Here is an 18,156-nt window from a genome sequence, read left to right as displayed (position 1 = left end):
TTTCTAGTGTCCCCATAATTGAAATTGCTTAAAAAACATACTAAATTATGTTTTTTTGAAAATGTAAAAATGCAGAACGTTTTTTTGTGAGGGTTAGGTTTAGGGGTAGGGTTAGGGGACAGAATGTACAGTTCATACAGTATAAAAATCATTATGTCTAAGGAAAGTCCTCATAATGATAGCTGCACCAACAAGTGTGTGTGTGTGTGTGTGTGTGTGTGTATAAATTAATTGTCAAAATTAACTTGTTTAGTGGAACAAACGTATGTGAAGTAATTAAATTCCTTGTGTAACTGTGTTGAATTTCTTTGAATTGCAGTTCAGTAAATTCCTCTACCTGTCATTCCAATCAAATTCCAATTCAGTGTCCTCTGGGGTGTGGCCAGTTCAATTCAAATTCCAACTCATGATTTGAAAGGGAGCCAATTTTTATATTCTGAATTTTGCCCAAACCTGTATTTGACTACCTCATAATCAGTTTCTTCCAATGTATACCTTTTTTTTTTTTTAATGCAAAACTACACTGTTAACATAATCTAGACCACAAGAAAATCAAGAAAATGGACAGAATCACTAATTTTGTGTCTTTAGGGTCTATATATCTTGGCATTAGTTTTCATCTTCTAAAGACCACTGTTAATATTAAAGGGGTAGTGTGTTATTCCAGATCTCACTATTACCAAGACCTTGTCATTTCCCTCCTTAGGGCGCACTAAATCATTTTTTAATGAGTTGGCTTAATGTATTGATTTTACTTGGCAATGGTTTGTGGTGAATGTAATTAACCTACGCACTCATTGTTTCACTGTTATTGCAAAGTGTGCTGCTGTGATTGCAGTAGGGACTTTGGGTTTCTCCACGATTACTGGTCATGTCACAGCTGCTTCTAAACTGGAGAGACCTCTTATATTACCCCAAGCGAGACCTTTACACTGGTGTTGCTCATTTCAGCCATGCTGTTCAAACTCTTGCATAGTATACCAAAAAAAAAAAAAAAAAATCCAGAAAAAATCCAGAAGGTGAAAGGCCGTCGCATTATTTTAACAGCCACTTTTAATGCACCCTCCAAGAGCAGATCCCAATCTTAAAATGTTTTTGCAACACTGGTAAAGAAGAGATTTTTATATTTTTAGTACTGCTATGAAGTTTATGTGTGTAAGTAGACTTGAGAGGAAACAAAGTTGTACTTCAGGGAAAAAATACACAGGAGAACCCTGGTAAGCAAATTTACTTTTATAATAGGAAAAATTCCAGAGTCTTCCAAGTGGGAATGGTCCATCGTCCATAGATTTCAGAAAAAAAGCTATTTCATTTTAATGTGTCTCCATTATGGCAGCAGCTAATAAGAATGTATATTGTACTGTCATATAGCAGATAATGTTTCAGGATTTCCAAAGTACCACACACTTTCTGACATTTTGATCAAGAGAATGTAGGCTTTGTGGCTATCTCTCAAGGTTTCTTCTCTTTTTGAGCCATGACTCAACCTTCATAATGGTAATAAGAACAAATTCTCCATCCAATTCAAGAGCTTACCAAAAGAACATAGTAGAGCTCTTTCAAATATCCCAAAGGAATTATGAAACACTCCTCAATCTCTTAATAGTTTTACTCTCTGATGAATGACCTTCAATGATCTAAACCACTAATCTTTTGCCATTAAATTGATGTCTTATGTTCTTTTGTAGTATCAGAGTGTGGAGGCCGACTGTTGTAAACAGTGCAGTTACAGTAGCATAATCACCCACTCTAAACTGCTCTATGTCTTTATAAACAGCTGCTGCAGCCATCAGATTGTTACGCTGTATGGAAAATAAACAACCAATCCTTTGTCTAGGCCTGCTGGAACACTTGCTATCGTTTTCCTGGTCTGTCTGACTCAGGCACTATGAGCCCAGGCATGCACAGAACAAGCCTGTCACGCGTCAACATCCTTCTTAAAAACACTGAGAATGGAAAACATGCTAACACTGCTGGAAATCCAGTGAAAACAAACTTCTGATGGAACTTGGTTTTGCTGGTTTCTAGCTGGTCCAAGTTGGTCATTTATGGTCATTAGCAGATCCAAGCTGGTCTAGATGGTTGATCAGCTATACTTCCAGATGGCAGACATGGTTTGGACTTTGTAGACCATCTTGGTCAGGCTGGTTAGACCTGGTGAACCACCTTGGACCTGCAACAAACCAGATACCATGTTCTAAAAATCTGCTTTACCACCTTAAAGGGCTGTTCACAGAGAATGCATTATTCCGTTATATGGAATAGTTTTCATTGTCAACATTAGCTAAACAGACGTCTATGATAGTATCTGTGCTTTTTCAGCATTTCATGCCACAAGCACAGCGTTTTATACACACCATGTCAGTTTAAAAGAACTTCAACTCTTAAAAACACACCTCTAGGCACTCTTCAATATGTTGCGCTGAGCTTTTTTTCTCTCTCCCCTTTTCTCCCCAAATTGGAATCCCCAATTCCCAATGCACTCTTAAGTCCTCATGGTGGCATAGTGACTCACCTCAATCCGGGTGGCGGAGGATGAATCTCAGTTGCCTCCGCATCTGAGACTGACAATCCACGCATCTTATCATGTGGCTTGTTGAGCGCGTTACCGCAGAGACGAAGCACGTGTGGAGGCTTCATGCTATTCACCGCAGTATCCATGCACAACTCACCACGCGCCTCATCGAGAGCGAGAACCACACATTATAGCGACCACGATGAGGTTACTCCATGTGACTGTACCCTCCCTAGCAACCGGGCCAATTTGGTTGCTTAGGAGACCTGGCTGGAGTCACTCAGCATGCCCTGGATTTGAACTTGCGACTCCAGGGGTAGTAGTCAGCGTCTTTACTCGCTGAGCTACCCAGGACCCCCTGTGCTGAGATTTTTTAACACAAGTGCATGTTCTGTTTGAAAAGCCCCTACACTTTTTTGTAGAACCACAGCTTTCTTATTTGCCAGTATTCTTTGCAAACTCAATTTATGTCTGTCTTTCTACTAGGTCACTATTGAGGTTGTGGACAACCCTCAGATGGAGATTGAGATGGACTTGGTCAAAGAGAGCAGGAATGACTGGTCATTGAGCTCTGAGGAGTGGCTGGACCATAAAAAGCTCTTTTGGCCTCTCTTCTGGGAATATCATGACTCCAGTGAAGAAGGTCCAGGGCAGGGCAGTCTCGAGGAGAACGGTGAGGACCTCAGCTATGAGGGAGAAGATTCCCTTTTGAGCGGGGTGGGTGCGGACTGGAACCAACGATGGAAGGGCTGGGACTCCATGGACAATTATGGTGAGCATGAGAAGTTGTTTGCCAGAAAGAGCTTAAAATGGATGTTCTGTCCCTGTTGCTGCAAAAAGTAGAGTTATTTTGAAATGGGAATCATAAGGAATTTAACTATTTTGATTCCTTGTAACGATTCTGATTAATAAAAGAACTCATGAAAATCATAGGTTCTGGTATTTTTTCTAAAAATGGAACCAGTTCTCAGCTCCCAACCCTATTTGAAATATAGGAATAATTGACATAAATTAAATGTTTGCATTTTTTCCCAATTGTGTAACTGGAAACCCTGAGTATTTTAGTTTTTGTTTTTCTTCAACCTCATTATCGGAAATATCAGCACTCCTGTTAGGGCTTCAAGCCAGGGCACGTATGCCGAGCTGATTTTCTCCCTTGGTTTTAAGGAGCAATGTGGGCCCCAGCCTCCTCTTTAAGTCCTGACATTATGATTTATGTTTTGAGGTCATACTCAAGAACTGCTACATAAACATGTAATTTCTGTCACCACTTCCACAGACTTTCTCTTGATGCCTATCAGCAGTAAACAGTGAAAGGCGACCCGATGCTGTGTGTCCTTATACATTATCACAACATTAGTTGTGGTACGCATGTTATCTCGCCAGACTGTTTCTTGCCAGTTAAGCAGATCATTAGCTCAAAATGTTTACATAAATGGCAAACCATATTGCTGAAATACCATTTTTAACGTGATTTTATCCTTACAAACAAGAACACAACCTATCATCAAGTGCTCTTAACCTTTTCAAAGTATACTCCACAGAAAAGATCACAAAGAAAGTATTGGGTAAGGGATCACTGGAGGAAACTTGAGGCTACGTCTGGTTCACGTTAGTGACAGCAGGCTCTTGAGCATCAGCTTTTTGTATGAGGTCTTTGAAGTTGACACTGATGCTAGGAAAGTGTGGCTGTTTGAAACCCAGGCCCGACACTTGCTAAGAGCAGCATGGGGCCTCTCTGCTAGCTAAACAACTAATATTTGTGTTCAATTAGACAGTAGATCGAAAAAAAGGGCTAGTAGGCCAGAGTTGACAAAGAAAGCGTCTGCTGTGTTTTCATCCTACGACTGGCGCCTCGCTGCGATTCACAAGGCCTGGCCCTTTGAGGTCTCTCTCGGATTTGTGGCAGTTCTCAGGCCTTGGAATGCAATAGTGTTTTTTCCTTTGTTTTGTCTGTCCTCTCCCTTTTCTTTTTTTTTTTTTTTTTTGCACCCAAGTTATATTTACTGCCTGAGTAAACTGCCAAAGCATTTTAGGACAATGCTTTTATGTTTAGGAACTTTCAAAAAATGGTCCTCCATAGTCAAACAGGTAGTCTCACCCTACACTCATGGCATTGGTTAACCAATGTTGCTTTGTCAGGCCACTTAACACTTTAAACTCATTTTTGGGCTGCCGCCTGCAATTTTACACACTCAAATTTAAAAGCTCACCATTTACACATAGTATGGACTAATTGCAAAAAATTTGTCTAATTTTTTCAGAACACTCCCCAAATAAAAACTCACATAAAAAATATTTTATGTTTGTAATCATATGATGAACAGAACCTTTTTTGTTGTTGTTGTCCTTTTTGTTGTTGTTGTAAGCATAAAGTTCTGGTTCTGTTCACTCTATCTCCCTTTAAAAAGTCTTATTTTATTCAAATAGATGGCAGCAAGTAGTAGGAATTGTTTCCCTCTATCACCTTCCATATCAAAATGCAGATCTGAAATATGGGTGGCACTCTAATGCATTTTAGCCCTCAAAAATTTGCTCATCCTTAGATGTTCAGTCTAATTTTCAGTTTATGCACCACCACTATTGTTTCATCGAATATCTCAGCCTCTGAGTGGACTAGAAGCTCAATCTAGGTGTCATTAGAAATCTAATATTCTGCCCTTCATGATGATATAAAACTTTTTTATCTCCAATATTAGAGAACATATTTTTCTGATGATTTGTTTAGCATGTTTTCCTGCAGGGCTGCATATTTTGTTCTGGACATCTTAGATATAACATTGGATTATTCACTCAAGCAAGCTCAGAGACAAGTAAAAATGGCCAATTTTGTAGATAACTGTCTAAGGTAACAGCAGATATAAAGTTTTTGGCTACTTGGGGCTTACAGCTGCATTGATTGGCACATATTTGATCGGCGCATATTTGATGTCTTACAGAAATCATATTTCACTTTGATTCTTTTGAAAATGTGATTCTATTGAAAATCTTTCGAACTGTGGTATAAGGGCAGCACAATAAACTTTAATTTGATATATGACTATATGCCTGTTTAAATCCTATGATAAAGTCTTTTATACTCACATTAATATTTCTACCACATTACCTCTAGGTGGCACTTAAATTTAGCTTTAAAAGCCAAAACATACTCGCTAACGCATATGCGAGCACTTAGCCACCACATTGCCAACACACAGTGCGGTTGAACATGCTTAACGTGCATTCTTGCATTATCATGGCGGGAAAACAAACCTTAGTACTAAAGGGGGCGATAGAGTTACATTCAAACATCTGGGCAATTAAACTGGATTTGTTATTCTATCAGGAAGACTCACAGACTTGAGTGAAATTTAAGATGACATTTATTTGATGAATGTAAAACAGAAATGTAATGTCTCTCTTTGGCGTAGCCCTGTCTGGCGGTCCGAAGAAGTTGTAGCCTACCCCCGTGCAGGACGGGACTCAACTGGTGGTGGTGGGGTGGTGGAGGTTGCCATGTTAGCACACTGAAAAAGCAATGTGATAGATTGTGAGCAGACTTATAAAGCATTGGCTTACATGTGATTGGCAAGGAGTTACTTAGCTAATGGTGCGATGATGTACAGCTGCTAGTCTTCCCACTAGAACTACGTTGCACTTACATTTATTGTTATCATTGCATCAAAAATCTTGTAAAGCAATTTTTACAGTCTTATTGATGTAACTGATGATTTCACTACTTATTTTTGCATTGACTGTTAAGAATAATCTTTCACTGGGATTCTGTTCCACCATGTTTTATCTGCATCATTACAGTGAAAGTGCATTGGTGGTATGTGGCAAAATCCAAAGCCAAGCCAAAAAATAAGCAATTGCAGTGTGCTCGCTGTGGTCATGTCAGCAGTAGTGCCTTGGAGGATGTGGGAATGAAACTGAACCGGCTTCAATCTGTTGCCCCAGTGGATCTCCTGCTCTAAAATAGACCTAATGAGTATACTTAGTGTAGGAGTGTGTTGTGTACAAACAAGCCTGAATGTGAAACAGAGAGGACAAATGAGCCACATTATTAATGATGTGGTCTGCGCTAGAGGCGTACAGTAATGAAGCACTTTTCTGCAATTATGGTGAGCCGCAGAATTACAGGCACAACAGCTTGGTGGAATATTATAGGTTTTTGTTCATTTACCATGGTTTTACTATAGTATTACATATTGTAGTGCCTGTGGTATTAAGGCCATGTCCACATTACTCTGTCTTTGTTTGAAAACTTAGTTTTTAGTTTCCTAACTTTATTGTTTTCTAAAGTATGTAGTTAAGGATAATGTAAGTCTCAAGTGTGGATAAGAGCTGTTAATGTAGCAAAATCAATACATTTTCAAATGAGAAATTATTATGGTGATTTAAATGTTCCCTTTCAAATGTTAGAATGATATTCAACAGATATTTTACATTGTTTATGATCAAGGATGTGAAACAGATTTTTTAATAGGTGTTTAAGAAATATATATAAAAAAATAAAAAAAATACAATGCTCAAAATATAATGTTATGCATTCCAGATAATGCAGTATTTTACAGATATATCTTTGCAACATTTTTGTATACTGAGCAGATGTTAAAGCTAGTATTCAGGCTAGTATTTTTCATAACAAATACCATAGTTTGTTTTATAGAGATTATTGAAATGTTTAATATTTGATATAAGTATTGACATCTCTGCTGAATAAAACAAAAGCTGGTATTCAGTTGGTCTCCCAGCCTGGCCAAGCTGTTGTTCAGCTGATTTAGCTAGTTGGCCAGCTGGTCTCCCAGCCTGACCAGCTGACAAGTACCCGAAACCTTGGTAAAACCAGCAAACCAGACCATCCAAGACCAACAAACCACCTTATTTTGGTTTAAGATATATATATATATATATATATATATATATATATATATATATATATATATATATATATATATATTTTTTTTTTAATAATGTATAGCCATATTATTGAGGAACCATGCATGCTTTTACATGTGGTTACTATGTTCTTACTATAAATAGCACAGTTAAACTATGGTAACACTGAAAAAATATATATATATATTCCTGCCTTCAGTAAATATTTGCTAACTGAATGAAACATATTTTACTTAAAAACGTATGTTTTGAACTTTACCTAATTTCATGTTATATTTGTTTCACAAGATTTTGAGTTTATGCTGTACTCAGAATAGTGAAGAACCATAACAAATAATTTTGAGTGAATTCAACAGTAGTCTGGAGTTTAATAAACCCAACATAATTTTTTAAGATTCCATGGGAAATCACGTGCACTCATGAAAAAAAAAAGTGCTATATCAAATTGAAAGCATCGAGTGAAATCTACTTAAAAAGTTTACTTAATCCATTTGTGTTGGGTCAACATGAAAAAAATCCTAAATCTCAGAATTTAAGTTGGAAGTACTTAAAATAACTTATCTGTATGAACTTTAAATGCATGGTGGGGTAAACCTAGACTCTTAGGATGAAAAAAAACTTTTTTTGGTGTGGTGCCATTTTTGCAGTAAAAACATTTGCAGAGAAACTCAAAAATGTAGGCATACCAAACTAAGGTTTTTTAAGTAAAGTTCCAAGTGGAATGGAAATTCCAAATGGAATACACTTAAAAAAGTGGCTTGTAACAATTATGAAGCACTAGGCTATATTTTTTAAGTACATACAGCCCATCAGTTTTTACAGTGCTACTATGCAAGAACTATGATCAATTCTCATAAGATTGAGGTTTATTAATTTAATAAATAGGTCATTTTTAATGATGATAACTCTCTGAGAAAGTTGTTAATTGAACATTTCACCCAAATCTAAAGATGCTGGCATGTCATCAGTGTTTTCTTTGCTGTGACAGTATGAGTGGATATCTTTATCATCAGCCTGTGGGCTCTCAATTGGCAATGCACCTGGTCAAATGCAGCAACTCAGCCAAAATGCATTAGCGAGGAAACAATTCTCTCCCACTCTCTCTCTAACTTTCTTCCCATCACTACCACCATGGAGTGCTCTCTAAAGCTCTCAAACTTTAATCTCTTTAGCATGGTGGTGGAAATTGAGCATTGTTGGAAAGAGTCTAAGCTATTAGGCCTTGCCTTCCTGCTGAAGTGTTTGTGTTGGCTGGCTTCTCACAATTGTAAGTGGCTGACTTTGCCTCTGACATATTTATTACCAGAAAAAAAGCAAGCTTGGGCTGCCAGGAGGGCCCACATTTTGTTCATTAAAGAGATTATATTTTACAGAGGAATATGCAATATTAATTTAGTTGCGCATCATTAGCTTTCTTGTGGAAACAACAGAGGGATGCACTTAACTGTGCTTGGCTGTTTAGATTTGCATTGTCAATCCTAGTATTTTGGATGTTACACACTGAGTTCAAATAATAGCAGGTACTTAAAGAGTTGAAGGACAGGTGAATTGCTTTCAGTGTTACCTCAGAACGAGAACTGAACTGAAATATTTTAGATGAAGAGTTTCCTTTCAAAAGCTTGCTATATAGAGTATGGTGAAATTTATTTACTATTACTCCAACTAATTTGTGGTCTGAGCTGCATTGCATAACATTCCCACATGCTGCGTGAGGAATTAGTTTGTTTTAATCAACAGAAAAGCTTGTCCCAGGACAGTTGTCATAGATTTCCCTCATTCATTTGTTAATTCTTTCATTCATCAACAGAATATGAGGACGAAGAGTGGAGCGATTGGTCTCCATGTAGTGTCACCTGTGGTCATGGCAATCAGAAGAGGATACGTTCATGTGGCTATGCCTGCACTGCCACTGAGTCACGGACATGTGACCTTGAGCGTTGTCCAGGTAAAACCCCTTTCCTCAATTAAGACATCCAAATCCTTCAATGAGATCCCGTTTTCTGGAACCTTAAATGCCAATATTGTGGATCAAATTGATAAAAGTAATTTTCCTTTTTCTTTTTTAACAAATGTTCAGAAGCTTTAGAAAATGTTGATCATCAAACACATATTATATGAGCTGTTTTATTTTTTTTTTTAATTAAAGTTATATATGATCCTCTAGCAATAAACATTAAATAAAACTATGGCAAACATAGGTAACAGTGTTGCATATTCAGCCTATATTAAGCCTGTAGCCTATATAAACTGTTATCAAGTTTGCGACGAGGTATTGGTTTGTAGGTACTGATAAACTTACATTTCCCATAAATTAAAGAAAGTATTTGTGTGATAATTTTGTCTTACTATAACTTTGGTAACAGGGTTGAAGGATGAGCTTTTTGTGTTCAATTTGTGTAAAAATAAAAAAAATGCAATGAGATTTATTTCTTCCTGCTGTGCTGTAGGGTCCAAATTATGTTACTTTTCTGGTGTAACAGTTTTAAGAAATGTAATGTAATTTTTTTGTAATGGCAGGTAAATTATGCAATAACAGGGTTGCACAAAAAATTTGGGATACAGCTTAATATTACATTTTTGGTGATTATCATTTGACATATCTAAAACGACCTTCTTTTTATGCTAGTTTAATTTAATGTTATAATAGAGTGCATCAGTGCCCGCCCAATTTTTCAGCCGCCATGGTTTCGGAAGTACTTTTCCCATTCATTTTTTCCATAGGGGTTTCATAAAATCCTTCATAAAAGAGTTCTAAGCCATGCACCGAACCATCCAGCTCCAAGGTGAATCACAATGTTACAAACTTTGATTTGAAACAGAAAAGTGTTTGAAAATCGAAAAAAGAGACAAGTGTACATGACTGTGTATTTACCATCTTTCATGAGGGCATTAACTACAATCCCATGAAGCACTATAAAACTATTGATTTAAAGTGGTTTATTACAAGTATAGAAACTATATATTTTAGTTTGATTGCAAAATATTCGGATCTACACAAATACAGTATATAAGTGAGAGTGTAAAGAGACCAACTCAATTGCATCATTCACAGTGCGTCATGTGAATGGCCGGTTGCTGCAGAGCTTAATTGCCGCAGTTGGTTTTACATGATTCTTTAATTTGTGAATCTTTGCTTTTCAGCAACATGGGCAGTGTAGTTCTTAACCAGGATTTCCACTATCAAACACAATTTTTAAAAAATAAAGTTGAAATAACGCAGACTGCTGGCTTCAACAGAAGCATCAATTTACAGCTTTGAAGCTCATGGTAGATCTGTCTTTAAAGGTTTATACTTATAACTTATCGTTAAAAATCATTTCGACTTTGAAGAAAATGAATGGAATTTTTAGACTGTTGTGCTCTATTGAGATCCCCAATCCTTCACTGATATTCCTATTTCTGGAGCACCTAAGGCCAATATAAGGTGCCTTTAAGTAATTCTCTTTCAAGTGACAACCTGTAGTAATAAGTTCTTTGAATTTAATTACTGAAAATCAAGTTGAAAAAACGAGTTTAGCACACTGTGTATCGATACCATTCCCCAAATTTGCCTAACTACTCACTTCTAATCTTGATCTTAATTCCATCCGGCTCTTAATTATGCTGAAAGTGAGGAAAAACGAATAAACCTCATTCATCTCTGTCAGGAACGCAGGAGTCCAACAAACACTATGGCCACCAGACCCATGTTAGGAAAAGAGCAGTTTGGCCTCCTGACTGTGTAATGTATACACTATGAAACCGCTCTTTCAGAGCAGCAGGCGTTTACTTGGCTTCAGTATGACAGATCAATGAGGGCTTTCAGTCTAAAAGCCCCTGATACAGGGCGGCCATGCACACACGGGCAAACAACCACATATGCCCACACGAATGCACAAGTTAACTTACAAAATAAAACTTACACTTATTCATACTCTCCATCAGTGTTGGGTAACGTTACTTTTAAAAGTAACACGTTAGAATATTGTGTTAATATGAATTAAATTAAAAGTTTAAGTAACTTAATTAAAAAGTAATTTTTTATGGAAAGTAAAGTGTTATGTTTCTTTTGAGTTATTTTTGCGTTACTTTTTTCTCACAGCCACTTTCTCTTCTGCCATGCTATGCATTCCACACAAATAAGCCATGCATTGCATACAAGAGACATTACAGGTCATGCTAGCTACTGTACAACACTCATGTCAAAACAACATAGTAAACAAACAGATATTTAGAAAGTAGGTCTTCACGTCATATTTATAATAAAGAATCAATAACATGAATGTGCATGATTTGTTTTTCCATCAACATGGCAGCCAGTATGAATAATGAAGCATAACCATGGTCTTACCTAAAGCAGCAAAGTCCAACACTTGAACCTACATCATATCTGTCATCATGTGCTGTACGACATCGACAATGTCAGAGTCAACTTAAAATGTTTTTCAAAAGTCAGGATAAAATTCAGTGGGGAATACCAGCCTAACATGTTCAAGGAATATGTCTGATAATAAAAGAATATTTTTCACTTAAGTCATCTCAGTGCACGCCTGTTTTGAGTTGATCCACAGTGCATACAAACGCCACTGGCTGATTGCATAGGACATCAAAGGCACATGTTGATACAGCTTGAATTGAATAGTTTTTAATGCTACCAAAATGTCGTAAAAACGGTTTGTTTCATGAATCAAACTACTTGTTTATTATAAAACAAAAATGTAGAATCTTTTTAGAAACTAAGACATTTTCTCTGCGTACACAATCGATGTAGTACATTGCCTGGAGCCACTGATCCAGAGTCAGCTTTTCTCATCCCATTCTCCCAATTACGGGGATCTGTAACACGGAGTAATTCGGTTGCACAAGTCAGTGAATTGAGCGAGTATTTCACCCTGTGTATCATGTCGTGGCCAGTGGAAGACAAGTGTTATAATCCCTCTGCCTAAACTCATTTACTGATTTTTTTAATGCAGTGTGTATTAACACATAAATCAATCACGTTTCACTCAACCGAATGTTGACTTCATATTACGCTAAACCACACAATGTTCCCGGCTTGTATAGCTAATGCGCATGTACGTTAGCGAGTTGATTGACAGGTGATGTTTGTATATAAAATGGCTCTTTTACCTGCAAGGTGGGACTTCCTTTCTACATCCATTGACTGTTGGGTGCTAGAGCTTCTTGGTTGGGCGTTCCCATTTCTCCCATTCATTTAAATAGAAGTGACTCGTCTCTGCTAAATAGTCTCTGGCCTCACACTCTATAGAACTACAATGCCCAACTGTCCCTGGGATTGTTCACCCCAAAATTAAAAATTCTCCCATCATTTACTTACCTGCATACCATCCCAGATGTGTATGACTTTCTTTCTTCTGCAGAGCACAAACAAAGATTTTTTTTGAAAAATATCTCAGCTCTGTAATTCCATACAATGCAAGTGAATGGTGACCAATGCTTTTAAGCTCCAGAGAACACAGAAAGTCATCATAAAGTCATCATTTAATTAATGTCTTCTGAAGCAATCCAGTTGTTTTTGGGTGAGAGCAGACCAAAATGTAACTCCATTTTCACTGTACATCTTGCCATTGCAGTCTCTAGGTATGATCATGATTTCAAGCTTGATTACGCTAGTGCTTAACGCATGTACAGAGTGCTAGATGGCGCTGTAGGAAGTGTAACCAAGCTTGAAATCATGATCGCCAAGGAGAATGCTGTCAAGATATACAGTGAAAAAGGAGTAACATGTTGGTCTGTTCTCACCCAGTACCAACTGGATCGCTTCAGAAGACATTGATTAAACCAATGGAGTCTGATGGATTATGTTTATGCTGACTTTATCTGCTTCTTGGAGCTTCAGAGGCCTGATCACCACTCACTTGCATTTAATTGACCTACAGAGCTGAGATATTCTTTGTGGCAGGACGAATGAGGCACAGTCAGGCAATTCTCAAGGTGTTTTATTGTGATTGTGGCAATAGTGAGAAGTTTAAGACTTAATAGTTTGAGGTGTCTTTGGTGCAGGGGCGTGGTGAGCGTGCCGCAATGTCTGTGTCTGTGAGTCTCGTGCGTAGTGAAGCTTTTTCCGGAGTCCGCTCTGCGATCGGTGCTTCGCTGGAGCCTGGAATTTATAAGAGACAGAGAAGGGTATTAGTGATATTCTCTGGAGTTGTCGCTCACCGTCTTCCTCTTCCTCCGGCGTTTAAATCCTCTCCAGCTGATTGATCACAGGTGAGGCTGATCAGAGTCTGCGTTCCAGGATTTATTGGATAATGGGCTCCAATTTCAGGGCGATGCTGAAGCGCACGGGATACTCGCCACATCTTCTAAAAATCTTCGTTTGTGTTCTGCAAAAGAAAGAAAGTCATACACATCCTAGATGACATGAGTTTGACTAAATGATGAAAGAATTTTCATTTTTGGATGAACTAACACTTTAGCCTGCAAGCACTGAGATTTGCTGATGAAATTCCTTATAAATTACTGACCCATTAAGACCTTTCCCTCTGAAATTAATATTAAATGGTTTTAGATGGGCAGTGCTGGTTTGTTACCTGGTTAAACCGGCAAATGTTTAAGGTAGACTACTAGTGTAGCCATGATGGGTGACCAGAAAACTGCATGAAATTGCCCCCCAAAATACCTTATTCTAGTCAATTAGATGGATTTGATTGGTCATTTAAGATGGTCTCCAGTTGAACCAATACAGCTAGTCTACACTTTTCATATTGTATGTTTCTTTACATATTCATTTTAAATCTGTCCCTCTTACATCTACAGATGACTTAATTCCTGTGACAGAACCAACTCCTCATGAAACGGCAAACAGCACAGAGCTTTTTGGCTCAGGTTGGTTGAGTTTTGTTTGTGTATGTCTGGGGTGTTGAGCACAGAGTATGCATGTTTATTCAGCACAGTATGATTTATAAACATACATAGCCAAAAAAAGTACTACGGCAGTGTCACAGTGATGCTATTTGATACACAGTTGAAGCCAGAAGTTTACATACACTTAAGTTGAAGTCATTAAAACAAATTTTTTAACCACTTCACATATTTAATATTAGCAAACTATAGTTTTGGCAAGTTGCTTAGGTCATCTACTTTGTGCATGACATGAGTAATTTTTCCATCAACTGTTCACAGACAGATTATTTCACTTTTAATTGACTATATCACAATTCCAGTGGGTCAGAAGTTTACATATACTAAGGTAACTTTGCCTTTAAGCATCTTGGAAAATGATGTCAAGCCTTTAGACAATTAGCCAATTAGCTTCTGATAGGAGGTGTACTGAACTGGAGGTGTACCTGTGGATGTGTTTTAAGGCCTACCTTCAAACTCTTTGTCTCTTTGCTTGACATCATGGGAAAATCAAATAAAATCAGCCCAGACCTCATAAAAACAGTTGTGGACCTCCACAAGTCTGGTTCATCCTTGGGAGTTATTTCCAAATGCCTGAAGGTACCACGTTCATCTGTACAAACAATAGTACACAAGTATAAACACAATGGGACCACGCAGCCATCATACCACTCAGGAAGAAGATGCATTCTGTCTCCTAGAGATGAACGTAGTTTGGTGCAAATCAATCCCAGAACAACAGCAAAGGACCTTGTGAAGATGCTGGAGAAACAGGTAGACAAGTATCTATATCAACAGTAAAACGAGTCCTATATCGACATAACCTGAAAGGCTGCTCAGCAAGGAAGAAGCCAATGCTCCAAAATCGCCGTAAAAAAGCCAGACTACAGTTTGCAAGTTGTTGGGCCTCATGTATTCAGATAGAAGACAAAGGCAGGCCTAACACAGTCGTAAAAACCTAACTCAAGCCCCCACATTCCAAGTCGTAAATTATACTGATAAAAATCGCGCCAAAATCAAACAAAGGGAGTCCAAAAAGACTACAAATCCCATGAAGCCTTGCTCACTAAAAGATCAAACTCTCAACTCCTATTGGATGAGGCACACAACAGAACGTCCCTCAAACATGACATCATCAGGAGTTGAAATACCTCTGAAATGCTCCCAGAATTTGCTTCCAACGACTTTGTTCACCGAGTATAGACGTAGTTTATCGCTTCTCTCAGGTGCAACCTCGTGGCACAAGGAAGTAACGTCTGACTTGAAACTGTAGCCATACAATCTCCATCGCGCTGGACAAGTTGAGATTACTCTGTGTTCCACCGAACACTCTAACGGATCCGAAGGAGACCGCCGAGCAATTCGCATCTTCATCCGTTTGCCTACAGAAGTGAAGAGATTAAAGATTTCTCTTCCATCTTCAATCAAGTCGACATTTCTGAGATCTCCGCCAGCCTGCCGAGAATCAACAACCGTACCGCCCGCCGACAGAGCGAGGAAACGGCCTCCCGTCATCATCCGAGCCTCAAGGAACCGGGTCAGAGCTAAAGGACGAAGGAAAACACATTCTACCTGTGTCCTCATGCGATTCAAGTAAGAGGTTTACGTCTGGGCAAAGATAGAATATTATAGTGTGCTATTCTTGTGTTTCAAGGTTTTTGCTTGTACAGTTTACGGACCGCCATGTCCGCTCATTATTAATACTCAGGGTATTAATTATCATGATTTTGTTTTGCTGTATTGTGGTCCAACCAAATTGGACTGTTGCGCAATTTCGCCATTGCGGGTGAGACAGGTAAACTGAGTTCATCCATGAAATAGTCAAAGTATGTGGGACTGTTTACGAGCCGTCCACTGCGTCTGTGAGCGATGAACTAAACAGCTGCTTTCTCTCCCACGATCACGAAATCGGCTTTAGGGCTGTCACTTCTCTCTCTCTCTCGTACTAACCACACACACACACACATGCAGGCACGCAACCCCTCACAAACATTCTGGCACACATTTTGGCTCGTAGATAGCTTAAATGCTAAAGCCCAGCTTTGTCCCTAAGCTATCGTACAAGCGGATACAGGTGGTAACTGGTAGATGCCATCTCCGCCCCCATTCGCGGTCATATTCCATGGCCGGAAGTCTCGCGTGACATACTCTCCACGAGAGTCACGTCTGCCATTTTGTGCGTGTCCCTCCTTACACACACACACACACACGGTCACACACAAACTGTCACACACACACCTTATGTGTTATAGGATTATTTTATTTCCATATCTAATCATATCACTGTTTAGTTTGTAGTTGTAAGTCAGAAGTTTATTGACTGCATTGTATTAATTATTAATTGATATTACTGCTTAAATAAACCTTGTTTATATTACAAAGAGAAGTGTTTTGGATGTCAGTGCTCGGATTCAAACCTTCATTCATTGTTTTTTTTTTTTTTCCCGAAAATCGATATTCTTCGGATGTCGATTTTCCTAAGAAAACAATCTAATATTGAGACTGTTTTACCATCTGGTTATTAGTCCCTAATTCCAGGGTGGTGCCCCGTCAATGTTAATCCTTATTAATATTCTATTGATTTTTGATAATTGATAATTATCTTTGATGATTGTTGAATTTGAATGCTCAATAAGCTAGTGTTAATTTTAATTAATGTTTCATCGATGTTAACAATTAACGAATATCTTTGATAATTGTTGATTTAAAGGATTAAAAAAAAGCTAACATTGATTCTCATCAATGTTCTATTGATTTTAATAATTAATAATTATCTTTGATAATTATGAATTATTGCTAATAACCAAACTTGCTCCTAAACGTTGCACACTACATTTACTGGAGCCCCATATGAGGTTTTAATGAGTTAGATTCAATTAATTAATTTAATTATTAATTAATAACTAAAGAAATAATTACTAATTATTTCTGATAGTAACACTGATCTAAACAACCAGTAAAGCCCTACAAAGTGCACATGTGGACAATGATCTTACTTTTTGGAGAAATTTTCGCTGGTCTGATGAAACAAAATGGAACTTTGGCCATAATGTCCATCATTATGTTTGGAGTAAAAAGGGTGAGGCTTGCAAGCTGAAGAACACCATCCGTGAAGCATGGGGTGGCGGCATCATGTTGTGGGGGTGCTTTGCTGCAGTAAGGGCTGGTGCACTTTACAAAATAGATGACATCATGAGGAATAAAAATTATGTGGATATACAGTGCATCCAGAAAGTATTCACAGCGCTTCATTTTTTCACATTTTGTTATGTTACAGCCTTATTCCAAAATGGATTAAATTCATTATTTTCCTCAGTTCTACAAACAATACCCCATAATGACAATGTGAAAGAAGTTTGTCTGAAATCTTTGCAAATTTATTAAAAATAAAAAATGGGAAATAAAATCACATGTACATAAGTATTCACAGCCTTTGCTCAATACTTTGTTGAAGCACCTTTGGCACCAATTACAGCCTCAAGTCTTTTTGAGTATGATGCTACAAGCTTGGCACACCTATTTTTGGGCAGTTTCTCCCATTCTTCTTTACAGGACCTCTCAAGCTCCATCAGGTTGGATGGGGAGCATCGGTGCACAGCCATTTTCAGATCTCTCCAGAGATGTTCAATCGGCTTCAAGTCCGGGCTCTGGCTGGGCCACTCAAAGACATTCACGGAGTTGTCCCATAGCCACTCCTTTGTTATCTTGGCTGTGTGCTTAGGGTCGTTGTCCTGTTGGAAGATGAACCTTTGCCCCAGTCTGAGGTCCAGAGCGCTCTGGAGCACGTTTTCATCAAGGATGTCTCTGTACATTGCTGCATTCATCTTTTCCTCGATCCTGACTAGTCTCCCAGTTCCTGCCACTGAAAAACATCCCCACAGCATGATGCTGCCACCACCATGCTTCACTGTAGGGAT

The 18,156-nt window shown here is 38.2% G+C and overlaps 1 protein-coding gene across 1 annotated transcript in view; it reads left to right on the top strand.

Moving 5' to 3' along the window:
- Positions 1–18,156, top strand: part of ism2a (isthmin 2a) — a 44,796-nt gene that overhangs the window by 15,388 nt on the left and 11,252 nt on the right. The window contains exons 3-5 of the mRNA XM_051722283.1: positions 3,002–3,287; positions 9,204–9,341; positions 14,156–14,224. Coding sequence (XP_051578243.1) covers positions 3,002–3,287; positions 9,204–9,341; positions 14,156–14,224 — 493 coding nt within the window. The remainder of the gene's footprint in view (positions 1–3,001; positions 3,288–9,203; positions 9,342–14,155; positions 14,225–18,156) is intronic.

The sequence above is a fragment of the Myxocyprinus asiaticus genome, chromosome 17 (genome assembly GCF_019703515.2).
Source record: "Myxocyprinus asiaticus isolate MX2 ecotype Aquarium Trade chromosome 17, UBuf_Myxa_2, whole genome shotgun sequence".
Taxonomy (NCBI): Eukaryota; Metazoa; Chordata; class Actinopteri; order Cypriniformes; family Catostomidae; genus Myxocyprinus; species Myxocyprinus asiaticus.
Note: the sequence above shows the minus strand (reverse complement) of the source record. Positions and strands in the feature narration are given on the sequence as shown.